Source organism: Somniosus microcephalus, chromosome 25 (genome assembly GCF_052327205.1).
Source record: "Somniosus microcephalus isolate GS21.2 chromosome 25, FLI_Smic_1.0, whole genome shotgun sequence".
NCBI classification, from domain to species: domain Eukaryota; kingdom Metazoa; phylum Chordata; class Chondrichthyes; order Squaliformes; family Somniosidae; genus Somniosus; species Somniosus microcephalus.
In genome coordinates, this window is record NC_141011.1 from 50,138,899 (window position 1) to 50,156,794 (window position 17,896).

Consider the following 17,896-nt stretch of genomic DNA (forward strand, 5'->3'; position numbering starts at 1 on the left):
CAATGGCCAAGTCGAGACCTGCAATGCAGTATCAGCATAGACCGATAGCAATATTGGCGATTTTTCATGTCTGATTGCTTAATGTGCAGAGATTGCTGATCTAAATTTAGGCATCGCCCAACCAACTTGCCAACAAGTCTAGCGAGATAAGTAGACCGAGACCAGTAATCAGGATAACAAGCAATGAATCTAAAATAGTGTGCTGGGGAAAAAAAATCACAGATAGGAAACTCTCTCTTAACCGGCACCTAAATATCCGGAAATCTCTCTCTTAACCGGCAAAATTCAGGAGTAGATTCAGGTAAGTTTTACTTCATATTAGTGGCCGTGTAACCGGGTTCCTGGATCTGTGGCCGTGTAACCGGGACTCCTGTACAAGTGCCGTGTAACCGGGGTTCCTGCACCTGTGGCCGTGCAACAGGGACTCCTGGATCTGTGGCCGTGTACGGGGCTCTCCCACCTTGGTAAGTATACCTCTCTGTAATCCGGACTTTTTGATCAACCGGTACCACGCCGGTCCCATCGGTGCTGGATAAAAAAAGTGTTTCCTGTACATCGCTTTTGATCGGCAGAAATTAGTCATTTTATCCAATATTTAAAGCCTAAACCATTACTGAACTGCAGCTCCTGAAAATAAATTAACCCCAACTTTCCACAAACGATTATACAGAAGTAGCAGACCTCTTGGTTTGTGCATCTGTTCTGATGTGCTTATATTATGGCTGTGACTTCAGAGGCACATCCGTACCGTGGCAGCTATGTGCCATCCGACCGGTCAACTCTTGGGCAACAGTGGCTGGCGAAGCACAAGGCGCATAATAACGAAATAAGTTTCACATTCGGGTTTGGAGTGGAGTTTTCTGTTCAATGCCCATTTGTAATTGGGAGGAGCTTTAAAAAAAACAATCGCAACACTGAGATGAGCGGTGGTGCTCTGTTCAGACAGCCGCCCCAGTGATATTCAGCACAGTATATTTGACTCCGTTTTCGTTCTGGATACGGGCAGTACATTAGTCACCAGAAAATGGACAGCGCTGGTTTTGATTTTTTTTTTTCGTTCTTCACATCGCACTGGCTTCTGTTTCTGGCTGTTTTGTGATTAAAATTAAATTTTCTTAGAATTCCAATTTCAATTGTCTTTTTTTCGTGACAGCTGTGTATATAGGCTAATCCTCACACTGCTGAAATGCGTTGCTGTCCTGCCAAGATAAACTGCTTTGAAGTCGTGTTTATGTTTCAATTTTTGATGTTGATTTGTTTTGCGGAACGCCTTTCTCCTTCTGATTGCATAAAACTCATTAATTCCAGCTTCCAGTGTCTGCTCTAAAATCTCATCAGCCAAATTGCAGTAGTTAAAGACGGGATAAATTAGTCGTCGTCTTCAGTGAGATTTCATACACACAGAGAGAGTACGTTGTACATAAGCTTTTTAAACTTGTACGCACCTATCCTATATGTTTAGGACGCATTCATATAAAGTGCACTGGTACATAAACTAGTAGTACGCTCGGTTAGTTTTTAGCATTGTTTAAAGAGCTTGCATGGTGTTTACTCTGAGTACACAGGAACGTAATCAAACAAAGATTTGGGCTCAGTGTCACATGAGATATTGGGGCAGGTGACCAAAAGCTTGGTTAAAGAGGTCGGTTTTAAGGAGCTTCTTAAAGGAGGAGAAAGAGGCGGAGAGGTTTAGGGAGGGAATTCCAGAGCTTGGGGCCCAGGCAGCTGAAGACACCGCCGCCAATGGTAGAAGAGATGAAAATCAGTGACGAGCAAGAGGCCGGAGCTGGAGGAGCGCAGAGATCTCTGAAGTTTGTGGGGCTGGAGGAGCTTACGGAGATAGGGATGGGGCGAGGCCAAGGAGGGATTTGAACAGGTGGATGAGAATTTTAAAATCGAGGTGTTGCTTACCCGGGACCCAATGTAGGTCAGCGAGCACAGCGGGTGATGGGTGAACGGGACTTGGTGCGAGTTAGGATACGGGCAGCTGAGTTTTTGATGAACATGTATAAACATGATATATGTTGTAAAATAAAGCATTGACTCTTAAGAATCCACTATTGTTTATGGTTGGCTCCTCTAATAAAACACTAATTTTGTTTCGAAGCCAGTGGAGACCCTGGACAAGCATTTGTTCATGTTGACAATGAGGCCGTTAATCAGCAGAAGTGGGCGTCATTTGTTGAGTGCAGATTATAGGTTTAGTTGGAATAGACGGTTCCTATTGTTTTTGATAGAAACATAGAAGATAGGAGCAGGAGTAGGCCACTCGGCCCCTCGAGCCTGTTCCGCCATTTAATGAGATCGTGGCTGATTATCCAAATTCAGTACCCTGTCCCTGCTTTCTCCCCATATCCCTTGATCCCTTTCACCTTAAGAAATATATCTAACTCCTTCTTGAATATATTTAATGAATTGGCCTCAGCTGTCTTCTGTGGTAGAGAATTCCACAGGTTCACCACTCTCTGGGTGAAGAAATTCCTCCTCATCTCAGTCCTAAATGGCTTACCCCTTATCCTTAGACTGTGACCCCTGGTTCTGGACTTCCCTGCCATCGGGAACATCCTTCCTGCATCTAGTCTGTCTAGTTCTATTAGAATTTTATAAGTTTCAATGAGATCCCCTCTCATTCTTCTAAACTCTAGCGAATATAAGCCTAATTGACCCAATCTCGCCTCATACGTCATTCCTGCCATCCCAGGTATCAGTCTGGTGAATCTTCGCTGCACTTTCTCCATGGCAAGAACATCCTCAGATAAGGCGACCAAAACTGCACACAATACTCCAGGTGTGGTCTCACCAAGGCCCTGTACAACTGCAGCAAGACATCCTTGCTCCTGTACTCGAATCCTCTCGCTATGAAGGCCAACATACCATTTGCCTTCTTAACCGCCTGCTGCACCTGCATGCTTACCTTCAGCGACTGGTGCACAAGGACACCCAGGTCTCGTTGCACTTTCCCTTTTCCCAATCTATTGCTGTTCAGATAATCTGTCTTCCTGTTTTTGCCACCAAAGTGGATAACCTCGCATTTATTGCTGCACACGCAGAGGTGAAATCTGTTTAGAAGTGGCCTCAATGTTTCTCGTCCATGTATGATTGCTGTCCAGGGCTCCCTGACGGAGAGTGCGCATGTAGGGACATTGATTGGGATACCCTCTGGTCAGAGAGCCTATCGACACTCCCTGTCTGGGCCCGTGTGTGGTACATGGAGTATTTATAAGCTAGCCTTCTCGATGTGGCACTAAAAGAAGTGATGCACTGTTTGGTCTTCGCTACGTTCTTCATTCAGCTATGGGTTAGAATGCCAAATTGGAGCTCTGAGCTGTTGGCATTGTACCAGCACCTCGTGGGAAGATACTGTGCTAAATATCACTGAGGCGCCCGTCTGAACAGAACACCACCGCTCAGTGTTGCGATTGTTTGTTTGTAAAATTCTTCCCAATTACGAATGGGCGTTGAACAGAAAACTCCACTCCAAACCCGAATGTGAAGCTTATTTCGTTATTATGCACCTTGTGCTTCTCCAGCCACTGTTGCCCAAGAGTTGACTGGTCGGATGGCACATAGCTGCCACGGTACAGATGTGCCTCTGAAGTCACAGCCATAATATAAGCACATCAGAACAGATGCACAAACCAAGTGATTTTCTACTTCTGTATAATCGTTTGTGGAAAGTTGGGGTTAATTTATTTTCAGGAGCTGCAGTTCAGTAATGGTTTAGGCTTTAAATATTGGATAAAATGACTGATTTCTGCCGATCAAAAGCGATGTATCTGTGAATTTTTTTTTCCCAGCACACTATTTTAGATTCATTGCTTGTTATCCTGATTACTGGTCTCGGTCTACTTATCTCGCTAGACTTGTTGGCAAGTTGGTTGGGCGATGCCTAAATTTAGATCAGCAATCTCTGCACATTAAGCAATCAGACATGAAAAATCTCCAATATTGCTATCGGTCTATGCTGATACTGCATTGCAGGTCTCGACTTGGCCATTGACAATTCCTCCATTGAGATTGTCATTTAAAATAGTTTATAAGCATAGTGTTTGCACCTAAACTATAAACCAAATAAGTTATAGAAAAGTTTGAAAGGGGCCATTTCTAATGAATATGCTGAGCTACATAGTTGAGAGTATATGTATAAAAAGTAAACTGAGTCAGCCATGGCTCAGTGGGTAACGCACTCACCTCTGAGTCAGAAGGACATGGGTTCAATTCCACTCCAGAGACTTGAGCACATAAAGCTAGACTGACACTCCAGTGCAGTGATGAGACAGTGCTGCACTGTCGGAGGTGCCATCTTTCGGACGAGACGTCTGCTCTCTCAGGTGGACGTAAGCGATCCCATAACACTATTTCGAAGAAGACCAGGGGAGTTATCACTGGTGTCTTGGCCAATATTTGCCCCTCAACCAACATCACAAAGAAACAGATTATCTGGTCATTATCTCATTGCTGTTTGTGGGAGCTGGCTGCCACACTTCCTACATTACTGCAGTGACTATACTTCCAAAGTACTTCATTGGCTGTAAAGCACTTTGGAACACCCTGAGGTCGTGAAAGGCGCTGTAGAAATGCTAGTCCCTTTTTTTATGTGATGGATTATTTATGAATTAATTAATTTGAGTTAGAGGCAGGATTCTGGAAATATCTACATGTTGAAGACTGGGTGGCGTAGTGGGTTATAACCTTGCCCTTTCAGTGTCCAGATCAAAGGTTTTAACCCAGCCCAGATTTATCAGATGGTGATTCTTTCCTCTGGCTGGGCGAAGTAAATTTAAATGAAGCAGGGACCATTTTTTATCTGAAATTAAAACAGAAAATGCTGGAAACACTCAGCAGGTCAGGCAGCATCTGTGAAGAGAGAAACCGAGTTAAAGTTTCCGGTCGATGACCTTTCGTCAGAACACCATTTAGGGATGGAGTTATATAGAACGGAGTTCTATGCCACATCATATCCATTCTACACCTGTCCTTGGGAGTAACTTGGTGTTAACACTGGAAACATTTCCTCCTTTATTCCTGATAACTTGGTAAGTGCAGCCATACCTACACCATGCTTAGAATTTGTGTATAATTGTTTGTCTTGTTTTTTCAGGAGGAAGTTTACAGAAGGAAAAGTAATTTAAATTGAAAGGAATCCTGCATTAAGTTACTGTAACGTGAGCAGAGGAATTGTTGTGCAAACATGTCAGGCTGTGTCTTGTTTGGGTGGAGCTTCCAACTGAAGTATAGTTAACCGTGAATTCTTGACGCTTTATATTTATGCTTCTATGTTGTAAGCTATAAACAATACTTTATATTTTAACAAGGGACGGTAGTTTAACTAGACAGTTTGATTTGTTTTAATTCATTTTTCAAAGACTTAAAGCCAAATAATGAAAGGTGCTGTAATTCATTTTGTCGTGTTGTTTGGCTTGTGACCCGAGATTTTCCATGGCAACGGCAGGTTATTCGTGCAGTTGTTAAAACCTGTCTCTGGTGTAGATTTCGGGGATGTTCGAACCATTTATCCGGTGACCTGCGCAATAATATACATTTAAATAAGATCCATATTCTTCTCTGAGGGTCGTGAATCTTTGGAATTCTCTGCCCCCAGAGAGCTGTGGAGACGGAGTCATTGAATATATTCAAGGCTGAGATAGACAGATTTTTGAGCAACAGGGGTGTCGAGGGTTATGGGGAGCGGGCAGGAAAGTGGAGTTGAGACCAAGATCAGATCAGCCATGATCTTATTGAATGGCGGAGCAGGCTCGAGGGGCCGAATGGCCGACTCCTATTTCTTATGTTCTAAGGAGAGACAATAGTGGGGGGAGGGGGGGAGAAAAAACACTTGGCCAGTCAAAGCTCCTCAAATTATATGGGGCCTAGGTAGAGTGGATGGGAAGGACCTATTTCCTTTAGCAGAGAGGGTCAATAACCAGGGGGCAGAGATTTAAAGTAATTGGTCGAAGGATTAGAGGGGAGTTGAGAACTTTTTTCACCCAGTGGGTGGTGGGGGTCTGGAACTCACTGCCTAAAAGGGTGGTCGAGGCAGAAACGTTTAAAAAGTACTTGGATATGCACTCGAAGTGCTGTAACCTACAGGGCTACGGACCAAGAGCTGGAAAGTGGGATTAGGCTGGATCGCTCTTTTTCGCCTGGCACGGACATGATGGGCCGAATGGCGGCCTCCTGTGTCGTAAATTTCTATGAAATCCCCAACCTGAGCACATTAACTGGCATTGAACTGTTTTGGCCTTTGTTACCTTGGTAGATCTTTCCGAACATTGATCACTCTTTCAATCAAAAGAAGAGTTTTTGCTCATCTCTGCAGTAAATGTATGTTTTAATCATTTCCATTTGCATCCTCTAGTCCGAGTTTAAAAAGAAAACATCTGCCACTTTTGTTCCTCACCCCCACATACAAGCAGCAGCATCATTCTGCAGGTGATGGTGCTGAGCAAGTGGTGATTCCACATTGCTTCCCACTGACCACCTTTCTCACCAAATAGCTGGTACAACCTGAATGCCAGGAGCTCACTGCCATCCTTGTTAGCCCCCAGTGATTGGTGGGAGCTGCTATTCGCTCTTGGTTTCTTCCCCATTTTCATGTTACGTTTTTATTCAAATTTAACTCCTACAAATCCATTCAGCTGTCATAGGGAGACTGGCACACCCACAAGGAATTGGCAAACACAATATTTCATGCACACAGACACAGACACGCCACACACACACACAATGAACAAATGTGCCAGCCATTTTGCAGGCAGCAAGATTCCAACAACAGCCAGGAGGTGAATGGCTAGTTAATCTGTTTTTGGTTTTCTGTGTGTGTGAGAGAAGAACGTCCTCTCTGAACAGAGTTATGGAATCTCTAAAAATCAAACAGAACGAGCAAGCAGCGCCTCACTTTAACATCTGGTCCAAAGGATTGCAATTTCAACAATGCAACACCCCCCTGCCTTGGAGTGCCGGCCTAGATTTTGTGCTGGAGTGGGGATTGAACCCCACAGATTTCTGACCTGAGCTAAGCTGATGCTGTTACTGCCAAAAATAAAATGTATTTTTCCAGTTTGTGGCTAAGATTTAGATTTTAACATGAGTACAGCTGCACAAGTCTGTGGTTCTATGATTGGATTTTTTCGGTGCCAGAGGTCTCGTGGATCTTGCGCTACTTGATTCATAAACTGACTTAACACGACTCTGCCTTCAATATACTAATTGTTTTAAATGACTGCTCATATTTAGAACTCCCGCTCCTTGTGCGATAATTTCAGCGAAGGAGACTGGGATACGATTATTCAGTCTGTCCCCCACTGTATTGAATAAATAATTTGTAACTCGTTTGGCATCTTGAGGGCATACGTGCTGAATGCACTTTTTTTTTAAAAACATTCTTTCCCTTTTTCCCCCCTCTCCCCAGAAGAAAAATAGTGGGGGGGAGGTGAGAATCAGTGGCAAATGTACAGGGTCTGTGCCGGGGGCGGAGACGGTGGCTTTGGCCTTTCCAATGTCGCACTGGAGGAAATTGCGGCTCATGCAAGACTCTGGATATCAGTGTGCAGTCTCGCAACACAGCGGCAGTTACATAGAATATAGAGTCATAGTCATAACAGCACAGAAGGAGACCATTCGGCCCATCGAGTCCGTGCCGGCCCTCTCTAGAGCAATCCAGTCAGTCCCATTCCCCCACTCTATCCCCGTAGCCCTGCAAGTTTATTTCCCTCAAGTGCCTATCCAGTCTCCCCTTGAAAACAGTGAGTGTCTCCGCTTCCACCACTTCCGTCGGCAGCGAGTTCCAGGTCCTCACCACTCGCTGCGTAAAAAAGTTTTCCTCACATCCCCCCTGTATCTCTTGCCCAAAACCTTAAATCTGTGTCCCCTAGTCCTTGTACCATCAACTAGTGGGAACAGCCTTTCCCTGTCTAGCTTATCCAAACCCGTCATAATCTTGTACACCTCTATCAAATCACCCCTCAACCTCCTTTGCTCTAATGAAAACAAATCCAGCTTCTCCAACCTGTCCTTGTAGCTAAGATCCCCCATCCCCGGAACCATTCTGGTAAATCTCCTCTGCACCCTCTCAAGGGCCTTCACATCCTTCCTAAAGTGTGGTGACCAGAACTGGACGCAATACTCCAGTTGTGGCCTAACCAGCGCTTTATAAAAGTTCAGCGTAACGTCTCTATTTTCGTACTCAATACCTCGATTTATTAAGCCCAAGATCCCATATGCTTTGTTAACCACTCTCTCAATATGTCCTGCCACTTTCAGGGACCTCTGCACATTAACTCCCAGGTCCCTCTGTCCCTGCGCACTCTTTAAAACTGTGCCATTAAGTGTATATTGCCTCTCCCTGTTCCTTCTGCCAAAATGCATCACCTCACACTTCTCTGTATTAAATTCCATCTGCCACTTGTCTGCCCATTTCTACTAGCCTTTCTACGTCCTGTTGCAGTCGATTGGTATCATCACTGTTTGCCACACCCCCAAGTTTGGTGTCATCAGCAAATTTAGAAATTCTACTGTACACAAAAAAAACCTCAAACAGGCCATTCAGCCCAGCCAGTCTGTGCTGGTATTTATACTCCACACGAGTCTCCTCCCATTCCATCTCCCTCATCTCAGCCTTTCAGCATATCTTTCTATTCCCTTTTCTCTCCTGTACTCGTCTAATTTCCTTTTGAAAGTATCTAGGCTGTTTGCTTCAACCATTTCTTGTGGTAGCGAGTTCCACATTCTAACCACTCTGAGTAAAGAAACTTCTCCTTATTACCCTATTGGATTTATCAGTAACTATCTTGTATTTATGGTCCCTGGTTTTGGATTCTCCCACAAGTGGAAACATTGGCCCGGAGTTTGCAGTCAGTGGCGAAGGGACGGCGCTCTCTGACCTCGAAAAAAGCTGCCCACAAAGATTTTCGCGGGCTCTAGATCGTCGATTTCCTCTATTCCGAGGGGTCTTTAAACCTGCCGCTCTCTGTGGTGCCTAGCAACAGTGCAGGCAGCAAGCAAGCTGATCAGCCAATCAAATTAAAGAATTCTCACAGCAAAGCAGGAAGTAAAAAGCAGGGATTATAATTCACATTTTAGGACATTGTACGGAAAGCAAACTAAAGATTGGGACATACACATAGAATTAAGATAGAAACTGAAATATCACAAACTTTTAAAAAAAATTAAGAAATTATTTTAAAAATCAATACAAATTTTAACTGTTCTGAGGGAATGAGACTCCACACTTAAATTAATTTTTCAGGGCCAGAGAGGTTGTTCAGCAGTAATTATGACTTAGTACGCTGTTAAAAACTCAGTTACACCTCCTTCAACTAGGTTTAACATTTTTAATGGTTTCTACAGTGAGAATAGTGGGTAAACAGTTGAAGTTCACATTAAATCAATGATTCTGTGTTGATAGCATCTGTGAAGACGGCAACAGCGCACCCTGTGGAGGGGAAGGGTATCACTGACAGCAACTTCCCAATATCCGCATTTAACTGCGCATGTGCGGACACCAGAAGTTGCTGTCAGCTTTACACAGTAATGACAGCGAGTGCTGACAGTTTTGCCGTCATTACAACCGCAAATTCTCTCCACGTCCACCCTGTCCAACCCATTCATCATTTTAAAGACCTCCATCAGTTGATGGGTGAAGCGGGGTAATGGAGAGGTAGAGCTGTGTGTCGGCAGCATACATGTGGAAGCTGACCCCAGGTCTTTAGATGTCGCCAAGGGTAGATCCATGGGTGGGGGGACACCAGAGGTAATGGTGTTGGGCAGGAAGAGAAACCATTGCTGAAGATGCTTTGGCTATGAATGGATGGGTAAGGATGTAACCAAGCAAGGGCAGTCCCAATGAGCTAGGCCATGGAGGAGAAGCATTGGAGGAGGATGGTGTAATTGACCATATCAAAGGCTGCAGAGGCGGGAGAATGCACCATGATCACTGTCACAGATTATGTCATTTGTGACTTTGGTTAGGGTCGTTTTGGTACTGTAGCAGGAGTGAAAACCTAATTGAGAGTTGATATACCTATCAATTCATCCAATGAAAAGCGACGAGTTAAGATAGTAACTATAGGTTTTTATTGGCTAAATAACAGAGCCCACCCTCGTGGGTGATCGGGTCCAACAAGGAGGAATACCAGCCAGTCGACCACCTTTATACCTGGGCAAGCAGGCGGAGCCATGGGCGGAGTCAGCTGTGGTCAGCCCAGGTATAACTGCGTGACAAGAGGTGACCTTGTGTAGTGATACAACAGTGTAAACGGTGATAACCATAGTGTAACGATATAAACATAGTGTAACGATAGTGAACGATAAAAGTGGTTTACCACAAGAGTCAAACATGGAATTGTGGAAAAGATGGAGATATGGGAGGTAACAACACATTCAAGGACTTTGGTGAAAAAAGGGAGGTTGGTGATGGGACAGTGGTTTGCAAGGACAGGGGAGCCAAGGGTGGTGTTTTTGAGAAGGGAGTTGTTAATGGCAGTTTTGAAAGGGAGCGGGTCAGTACTTGAGAGGCAACTTATTGTCTAGCATAGGGGCCAGGAAGGGAAGTTGGGTGGTCAGTTGGAATGGTGTCAGTGGGGCAAGTGGTGGGTCTTATGGACAAGATGAGCTCAGAGAGGGCATGAGGGGAGAAACTAGTAAGGCGCAGGTTCAAGGCTAAGGCAGTGGCCATGTTTGGCTTGGCAGGCAAGGAGAAGGGAGGAAGCAACAGAGGCAGCTGGACGGTGGCCTCAATCTTCGTGACCAAGAAGTCCATGATACCCTTGCACTTGTTGGAGGGGGGTAGGGGGGAGAGTTTTTCGAAGTTGGTTGGTAGTGGATAAAAGAAGCCAAGAGTTAGCTTTGCACTCCAGGATGATCCTGGAGCGGTTTTGGCGGAGGAGGCCGAAGCCTGTAGTTCTTGATGTGGCCCTGCCACATCTAGTGATTTCTGGCTTAAATCGTGTTTTGCACCAGGTATGCTCAAGTCTACACCCCTTGGCCTTGAGTGAAGATGGGGGGGCCACACCAGGGGGAAGCCACCAGGATGGGAGAAAGAAATGGTAACCAAGAGATCTGGTAAAGTAAAAGCATTGTAATTCCAGTTCACTGTGATGTGTTTGTGTGAGTAAAGTCCCTGGATGATGGGAAGCCCCTGCACTGGTCTGTTGTCATTTAGATTATGTGAGTTGGTTAAATTGTGTGGGGTTTTTTCACTGGTACTAAAAGGTGTTTTATATTTATTCCTCCTGGTCAAAATTTTGCTGCTGTGTAACTAAGTGATAGAGAACAGTAAATTGAGGGACCCTTTGTTTTTGATCGCATTCTTCTTTAAAGTAAATAGCAGTTGGTTAGTACTGAAAGATGCATATAAGCTCACACTCACTTCCTGTAAGCTCACACTCGCTTCCTGTAACTCTTGCCCTGTCACACTTTGTTGATGATAATGCACCTATTGTTATAAAACAGCATAACCTCGTGCTCACTGTGAACAACGCCATAAGAGAGCTGTCTTTTTATTTAAGAAAAGAAACAAAAATGGGAAAAACAGGGTGAAGAAAGTATTAAATCCCACCACGACCAGATCTCCCGCGGCCTACCAGTAGCAGTGAATAAGGTTCATCCCATTCAGTAGGTCTTCAACATTGAGGGTGGGTCCTTGGCTGTGTAACTATAGGTGGTTTGTTGAAAAAGGATAGCTGAACAAACTGCACAGTCCTTTCCTGTTCTATAATTAAATTCTTGTTCGCAATGTTCTTTTTCTTAAACATCTAGTTGGTTTTAACAGTGGGGAAGCTCTATTTTGTACCCCTCGGTAACTGCCACACGTACAGAAAGCAAAACACTGCAGATGTTGGAAAGCAGAAAATGCCGGAAGCACTCAACAGGTCAGGGCAGCATCTGTGGAGAGAGAGAAAAGTCAGGTTAACGTTTCAGCTCAATGACCTTTCCTCAGATGCGCAGGACTCCCTGTCGGCTCGCAACAGCTTACCCACCCCCAGTGCCCCCAGAACATCCTACTTTTCCCAAGTGACATGTAGCTCGTTGGTCTTTGAACCGAGTCAGAAGTGAGTGTTTCGGTGTATACTAGTATCAGGTGAGTTATTTCAAGTGTTGCTAACTTTTTATTTTAACATTACGAATTCCGTAGCAAAGGTGGGCGGGAAGGACCTTCACGGTGGCCTTGCAGCGATGAACTAACTGATAATATGAATATGTAGAGCGCCCTCAGTAGGAACATTTCAAAAGGTCATTGGTATGGAGTGAGTTGCAAAAAGTAATTTGCGTGTTTTAATACTTTTTTTGGGGCCCCTTTCAGCCGTAAATATTTTGCGTTTTAGGGCTGCTTTGGTTTGGTCAGGGTTTACTCTTTCTGCAGGTTTTCAACATGATGAGTCCCACCCAGCCAATTAGGGCCAGTTGTTAGCTGTCATCAGGCTGTTGAGGGATGTCAGTCCTGTGTAGGTGTGTTTATAACCCAGACAAAGAATAAATACCTCATTAGTCAGCCACAGTCTAAAGAAGGCATACGCTAAATTCAGATGATTTTTAAATGGAAAGGGATATTGCAAAACAGGTTTCTGAAAGAGGTTTTGTGTGTGTGTGTGTGTGCCTTTGTCACAATTGACTTCAGAAACGTTATACTGGTCCACCGAAGAATGTGCCTTTGTCTTTGAACATGCAAGTGTATCTTCCTGTTGCATAACAAAAATGCTTCTGACTTACAGTTCCAGATCATAGAAGGCACTCTTGCGGACTTCCAACACTGGATTGTTCTTTTGTGCAATGTTTTGCAAACATGAGTTAATATGAAGCTACTGTTCAAAGATCATTCCATGATACCACATGTTGAGCTGCGATCAACATAAACATGTATTTGGATTTCAGTGCAGATTTTAATTGAGGAAATGGCTCGACGCTGTTGCTTTAATTATTTAGTGAAGAATGGGAAGGCATACATTTATTGAGGCACTGACATGCTCCAGTGACTGCCAATACAAGTCAAAGCAGAGTGCTAAAATGTGCTCTTCAACCGTAAGACGTCAATAGACATCGCTGCTGTCAGATTATAGGTGTGTGTGCCTCTCTTATTTTTACCATTGATCTGCAAGTTAATTCAAATAATGTTTCTGTCTGTGAGCATCTGCGTGCGGTAGAATTCAGCTATAAATCTAGGAACTGACACATGCCACATGAATTATTTTAATAGCTTTTCCGACCGCAGGTTATGACTTTTATGAGGAATTCACTTGGAAATAAAGTGACAGCTGTGAGGGCTGGATGGAAGGCTAGAAAGGCATGGTATTTTTAATAGAATGGATCCCTGGATGTGGACAATAGGTTGTGCTGTGGGGGGGGTGAAAGTTAGCTCGAACCAGCATTGCAAGTGAGGAGGAGCTGTGACACTGGGAAGAGTAATGTTTGGCTGGGACAGGCTTAATGCTGTGAAACTGTGGGATGCGTCTTAGGCCTTTTACTATGCTGAAGGTGCTATATAAATGCAAGTTGTTGTTGAACTCAATTGTGTGCAACTGATGTAGCCTACAACCCCTTTAAATAGGTTCAGAGGTGAAACGGACTGTTCCAAAATCCCAAACTTTACTTGTCATTATGCCAGTATAATTTGCCCACTGTGGTCCTTTATCGGCACCAACTATGGAATGTTTGTCTCAACACAGCCATTTTTGGAAAATCCAGACCCTTTAATTTGACATTTAGTATCTGAAACCTGGTGCGCAAATGAAAAGGATCATGGCCTAGAAATTGCTGTCAAGATAACGGTGAGGCTAACATCGCTCGCCGTCATTGATGTGGCAATGCCACAGCAACTTCAGGCGAGGGCCAATGCGCAGTTGATCGCGGAAATCAAAAGGTTGCTGTCGGAGATGCGCCGCTCTGCCATTAGTTTCACGGAAACGGCCTCTCGCCGTCTGGCTACCGATTCAGCGGCGTGAAGTTCTTGTACTTGGCGCAGTAGATACGAAGCAAACTCGCCACAGAAAGTTACGTCAAGTCATTTCAAGCCTGAATACCCTTTTAATGGTGGGATCAGTGTTAATTACTGCCAGTCAACCTCTCGGGCACTGAAAATTAACTATTACAAGTGCGGAGTTTCATTTTGTCTTTTATTACAAGACGTCTTACTGCAATTATATAGGGCCCTGGTGAGACCACAGCTGGAGTATTGTGTACAGTTTTGGTCTCCTTAACTAAGGAAGGATATACTTGCCATAGAGGGAGTGCAACAAAGGTTCACCAGACTGGTTCCTGGGATGGGGGGATTGTCCTATGAGGAGAGATTGAGTAGACTAGGCCTATATTCTCCAGAGTTTAGAAGCATGAGAGGCGATCTCATTGAAACCTACAAAAATCTTACAGGGCTTGATAGGGTAGATGCAGGGAGGATGTTTCCCCTGGCTGGGGAGTCTAGAACCAGGGGTCACAGTCTCAGGATAAGGGGTCGGCCATTTAGGACTGAGATGAGGAGAAATTTCTTCACTCGGAGGGTGGTGAATCTTTCGAATTCTCTACCCCAGAGGGCTGTGGAGGCTCAGTCATTGAGGATATTCAAGACAGAGATTGATAGATTTTTGAATATTAAGGGAATCAAGGGATATGGGGATCGGGTGGGAAAGTGGAGTTGAGGTAGAAGATCAGCCATGAGCTTGTTGAATGGTGGAGCAGGCTCGAGGGGCCAAATGTCCTGCTCCTGCTCCTATTTCTTACGATCTTATGTTCCTTCAAATTTCAATTGTTGGAGATTTTTAAAAAAGATTTAAAATTTAAAAACAATTTTTACTTTTTCTTTGTCTCTTTTTTTTCTCTCTCATTCCAATCTTTCTTTCCCTCTCCGTTTCTCTTTCTGTAACTGATTTGAAATCGAACTCACCATTCTAACTTACACTTCCTTGTTCAGACCTTGGGCTGTTAATTGCAGAATGCTTCAATCTGATTGGTTAAAGCGGTGCCCTGTTCACTCAGACCCCTCTGGTTCCATGTAGTTCAGTTAAATGATTGGAGATTATCTGGAAATGAAACCCAAGTAGTTGCTGGTTATTAGAGAAGTATTGTGCGTCTTAACCGGGTTGAAATCTGGAGCTTTCCTTCAAACGGTTATTTCTGTTTTTGCAGGTACATGTCTGGTGAGCCGATCAATTCCTTCTGCAGTGATGGTGCTCTTTCGCCCTGTGCTTCAAGTTTGGCCTCTTCGTTCATCCCAATACCTCCGAGTATTCCTCAACTGGCAAGGCAACAACTGTGCAGAGCGACCAGACGCAATTCCCCCTGCTCGCTTCCTGGTCGCCTAAACCGAGCCCTGTCCCTGGGCACCATCCCATCTCTGACGAGGACAGGTCAGTTGGTCTTTTGGAAACTGAATTCGGGGAAATTTAACCTTCTAGCCTGATTGACATGATGGGGGGTTTTCTCTTACGATAGCAAAAACACTGCGGATGCTGGAAATCTGAAACAACAACAGACTATGCTGGAAACGCTCAGCCGGTCAGGCAGCATCCGTGGAGTGAGAAACCGAGTCAACGTTTCAGGTCGATGTCCCAGTTCTGACAAAGGATCATCGACCTGAAACGTTGACTCTGTTTCTCTCTCCACAATGCTGCTTGACATGCCGAGCGTTTCCAGGGTTTTTCCCCTTGATCCGCACTGCCGGTGTCAAACAGCACACCGGTTCCATTGCTGCAGCATGTTCTTGCTGTGCCATCTCCTCTTTAACTCTGGTGGTGCAATCTAAGAGATGTCAGGCTGCGGGAGCACCTTGTAGGCAGATTTTTGCGTGGCCTGTGGGACATCTGCATCCGTAGTTTGCGTCGTCCAGTCCAGAGAGGATACGTCTTAAATGTTGATTCCTCGTCGCCATTGCTGCACCCATGTTAGTTCAAGCTGCGTGAGCTGGAGAGCGTTTCACTCATGTTTTGGACACGAGTGAATCAGTTGGGACGGGATATTCCACGAGGAAAGCCAAGCATGGTCAAGGGAAGCTTTGCCGTTGGCTAGGACTGGAGAATATTAGCCATGAGGAAAGATTGGATAGGCTGGGGTTGTTTTCTTTGGAACAGAGGAGGCGGAGGAGAAACTTGATTGAGGTGCATAAAATTGAGGGGACAGGAACGACCTATTTCCCTTAGCAGAGAGGTCAATAACCAGGAGGCACAGATTTAAAGTAATTGGTAGAAGGATTAGAGGGGAGTTGAGGAGAACTTTTTTCACCCAGAGGGTGGTGGGGGTCTGGAACTCACTGCCTGAAAGGGTGGTAGAGGCAGAAACCCTCATCGCATTTAAAAAGTATTTGGATATGCACTTGAAGTGCCGTAACCTACAGGGCTACAGACCAAGAGCTGGAAAGTGGGATTAGGCTGGATAGCTCCAAATGGCCTCCTTCCGTGCTGTAAATTTCTCTGATTCTAAGTAACAAGCAGATGTCAAAAGCCATCATTGAATCCAGTATCTGCTGCTTTATCCAACTGCACAGAGATGAGTAACGGTGAGATCGTAACTGAGATGTGAAGGAGTGAGCAGACAGAGCGATGTTCTGTTCCATGTATAGTTGTAGTAAAATGGTGTGGTTCCTCTGATTCTATAATAGAATGTGGCGAATGACAATGCAAATGATCTTCCACTTGCACACATACGCCCTCACTGCCAGTTATAATGTGTGTCTCTCTCTAGAATTTGGCAGGTTGTAACCACTGTGTGGGTCTTGTAACTGTCGTGCATGTTTGGTTTGAATATATAAACCCACGTTTTTTATTATAACAGCATAAAGTCCCGGAGGGGCACAGATTGGAGATCTCAAAATGTTTTGATTCACTAAATTATAATGTAATTTGTGACTACTTCCAAAGCGTGTATGTAGTCGGTTAGTGCTCGGAGGTAACTCTGCACCTAGTTATCACAACCTGGATCAAAAATACAACACGATAACAGTACACAAAGTGTTAAGGTTCTTCGCAAACAAAACATTCTCGTTACCAGTTCTCAATTTGCCATACTCTTGTACACGTGACAAGGTGTGTAATAATTTGCATTGTCTTTATTTATGTACTTGAAATGGTGGGGGGGGGGGGGGACATTTTGCAGGTCTGTGGGGAAAGAGCGGGGTGGGGGGGGTGGGGTGGGTCTAATTGGCGAGCTCTTTCAGAGAGCCAGCACAGGCATGATGGGCCGAATGGCTGCCTTCTATGCTGTGAGATTCTATGATGATCTTTAAGGGTCACGGCAGCCTGAATCAAAAGGGGATTACATCGTATTTATGCAACTGTGTGTTCGTGCGTCCTCCACACAGATATTGGTGCATCAGATAGTCATTGGGAACAGGTGTGTGAGCACAACACGGGACGAGGATAACACTAATTAGTTATTTGACTTTCCCCTATAGAACTAGACTATTGGATTTATAGAGTCTCCAGGGTATTCGAAGGTTAAAGATGTGTCGCTAGCAAGGAAAACGTTTGCAAGCCGTTAATATTTCTCGCCCCACATCCACCTTGCTCAGTGTCGTATGGAGCTCCTCGCACCCTCGACCGGTTCTTCTAACAGATCAGACTTCTTTTCATTTAACGGCACTGTTTAAAACAAAATGTAATTGCCGTTTCACATTCCTAGAGTGTGCAAGGCCCTTTGTTGTTTTTTTAATAATTCTGTGTACATAAAGAATCTTGTTGCGAATATCCACCTAGTTTTTCTACTTTTCAATCCCTCTGCAAAATATTATTTCCCCTTAAAAGAAGTTGAAAATTACATTTCATTTTCAGGAATTCACTTTTCCCCATGTTTCTACATGTAATGTTTTTTTAAAATTCATTCATGGGATGAGGCCGGCATTTATTGCCCATCCTTAATTGCGCTCGAGCAGATGGTGGTGAGTGGCCGCCTTGAATACAACAACAACAACTTGTAT

General features: G+C 44.5%; 1 protein-coding gene across 4 annotated transcripts in view; it reads left to right on the forward strand.

Moving 5' to 3' along the window:
• tmem201 (transmembrane protein 201) overlaps positions 1 to 17,896 on the forward strand; it is a 212,572-nt gene that overhangs the window by 83,659 nt on the left and 111,017 nt on the right. For all 4 annotated transcript variants that reach the window (XM_085967365.1, XM_085967367.1, XM_085967368.1 and 1 more), the window contains exon 7: positions 15,115 to 15,335. In XM_085967365.1, the coding sequence (XP_085823491.1) occupies positions 15,115 to 15,335 (221 nt within the window). The remainder of the gene's footprint in view (positions 1 to 15,114; positions 15,336 to 17,896) is intronic.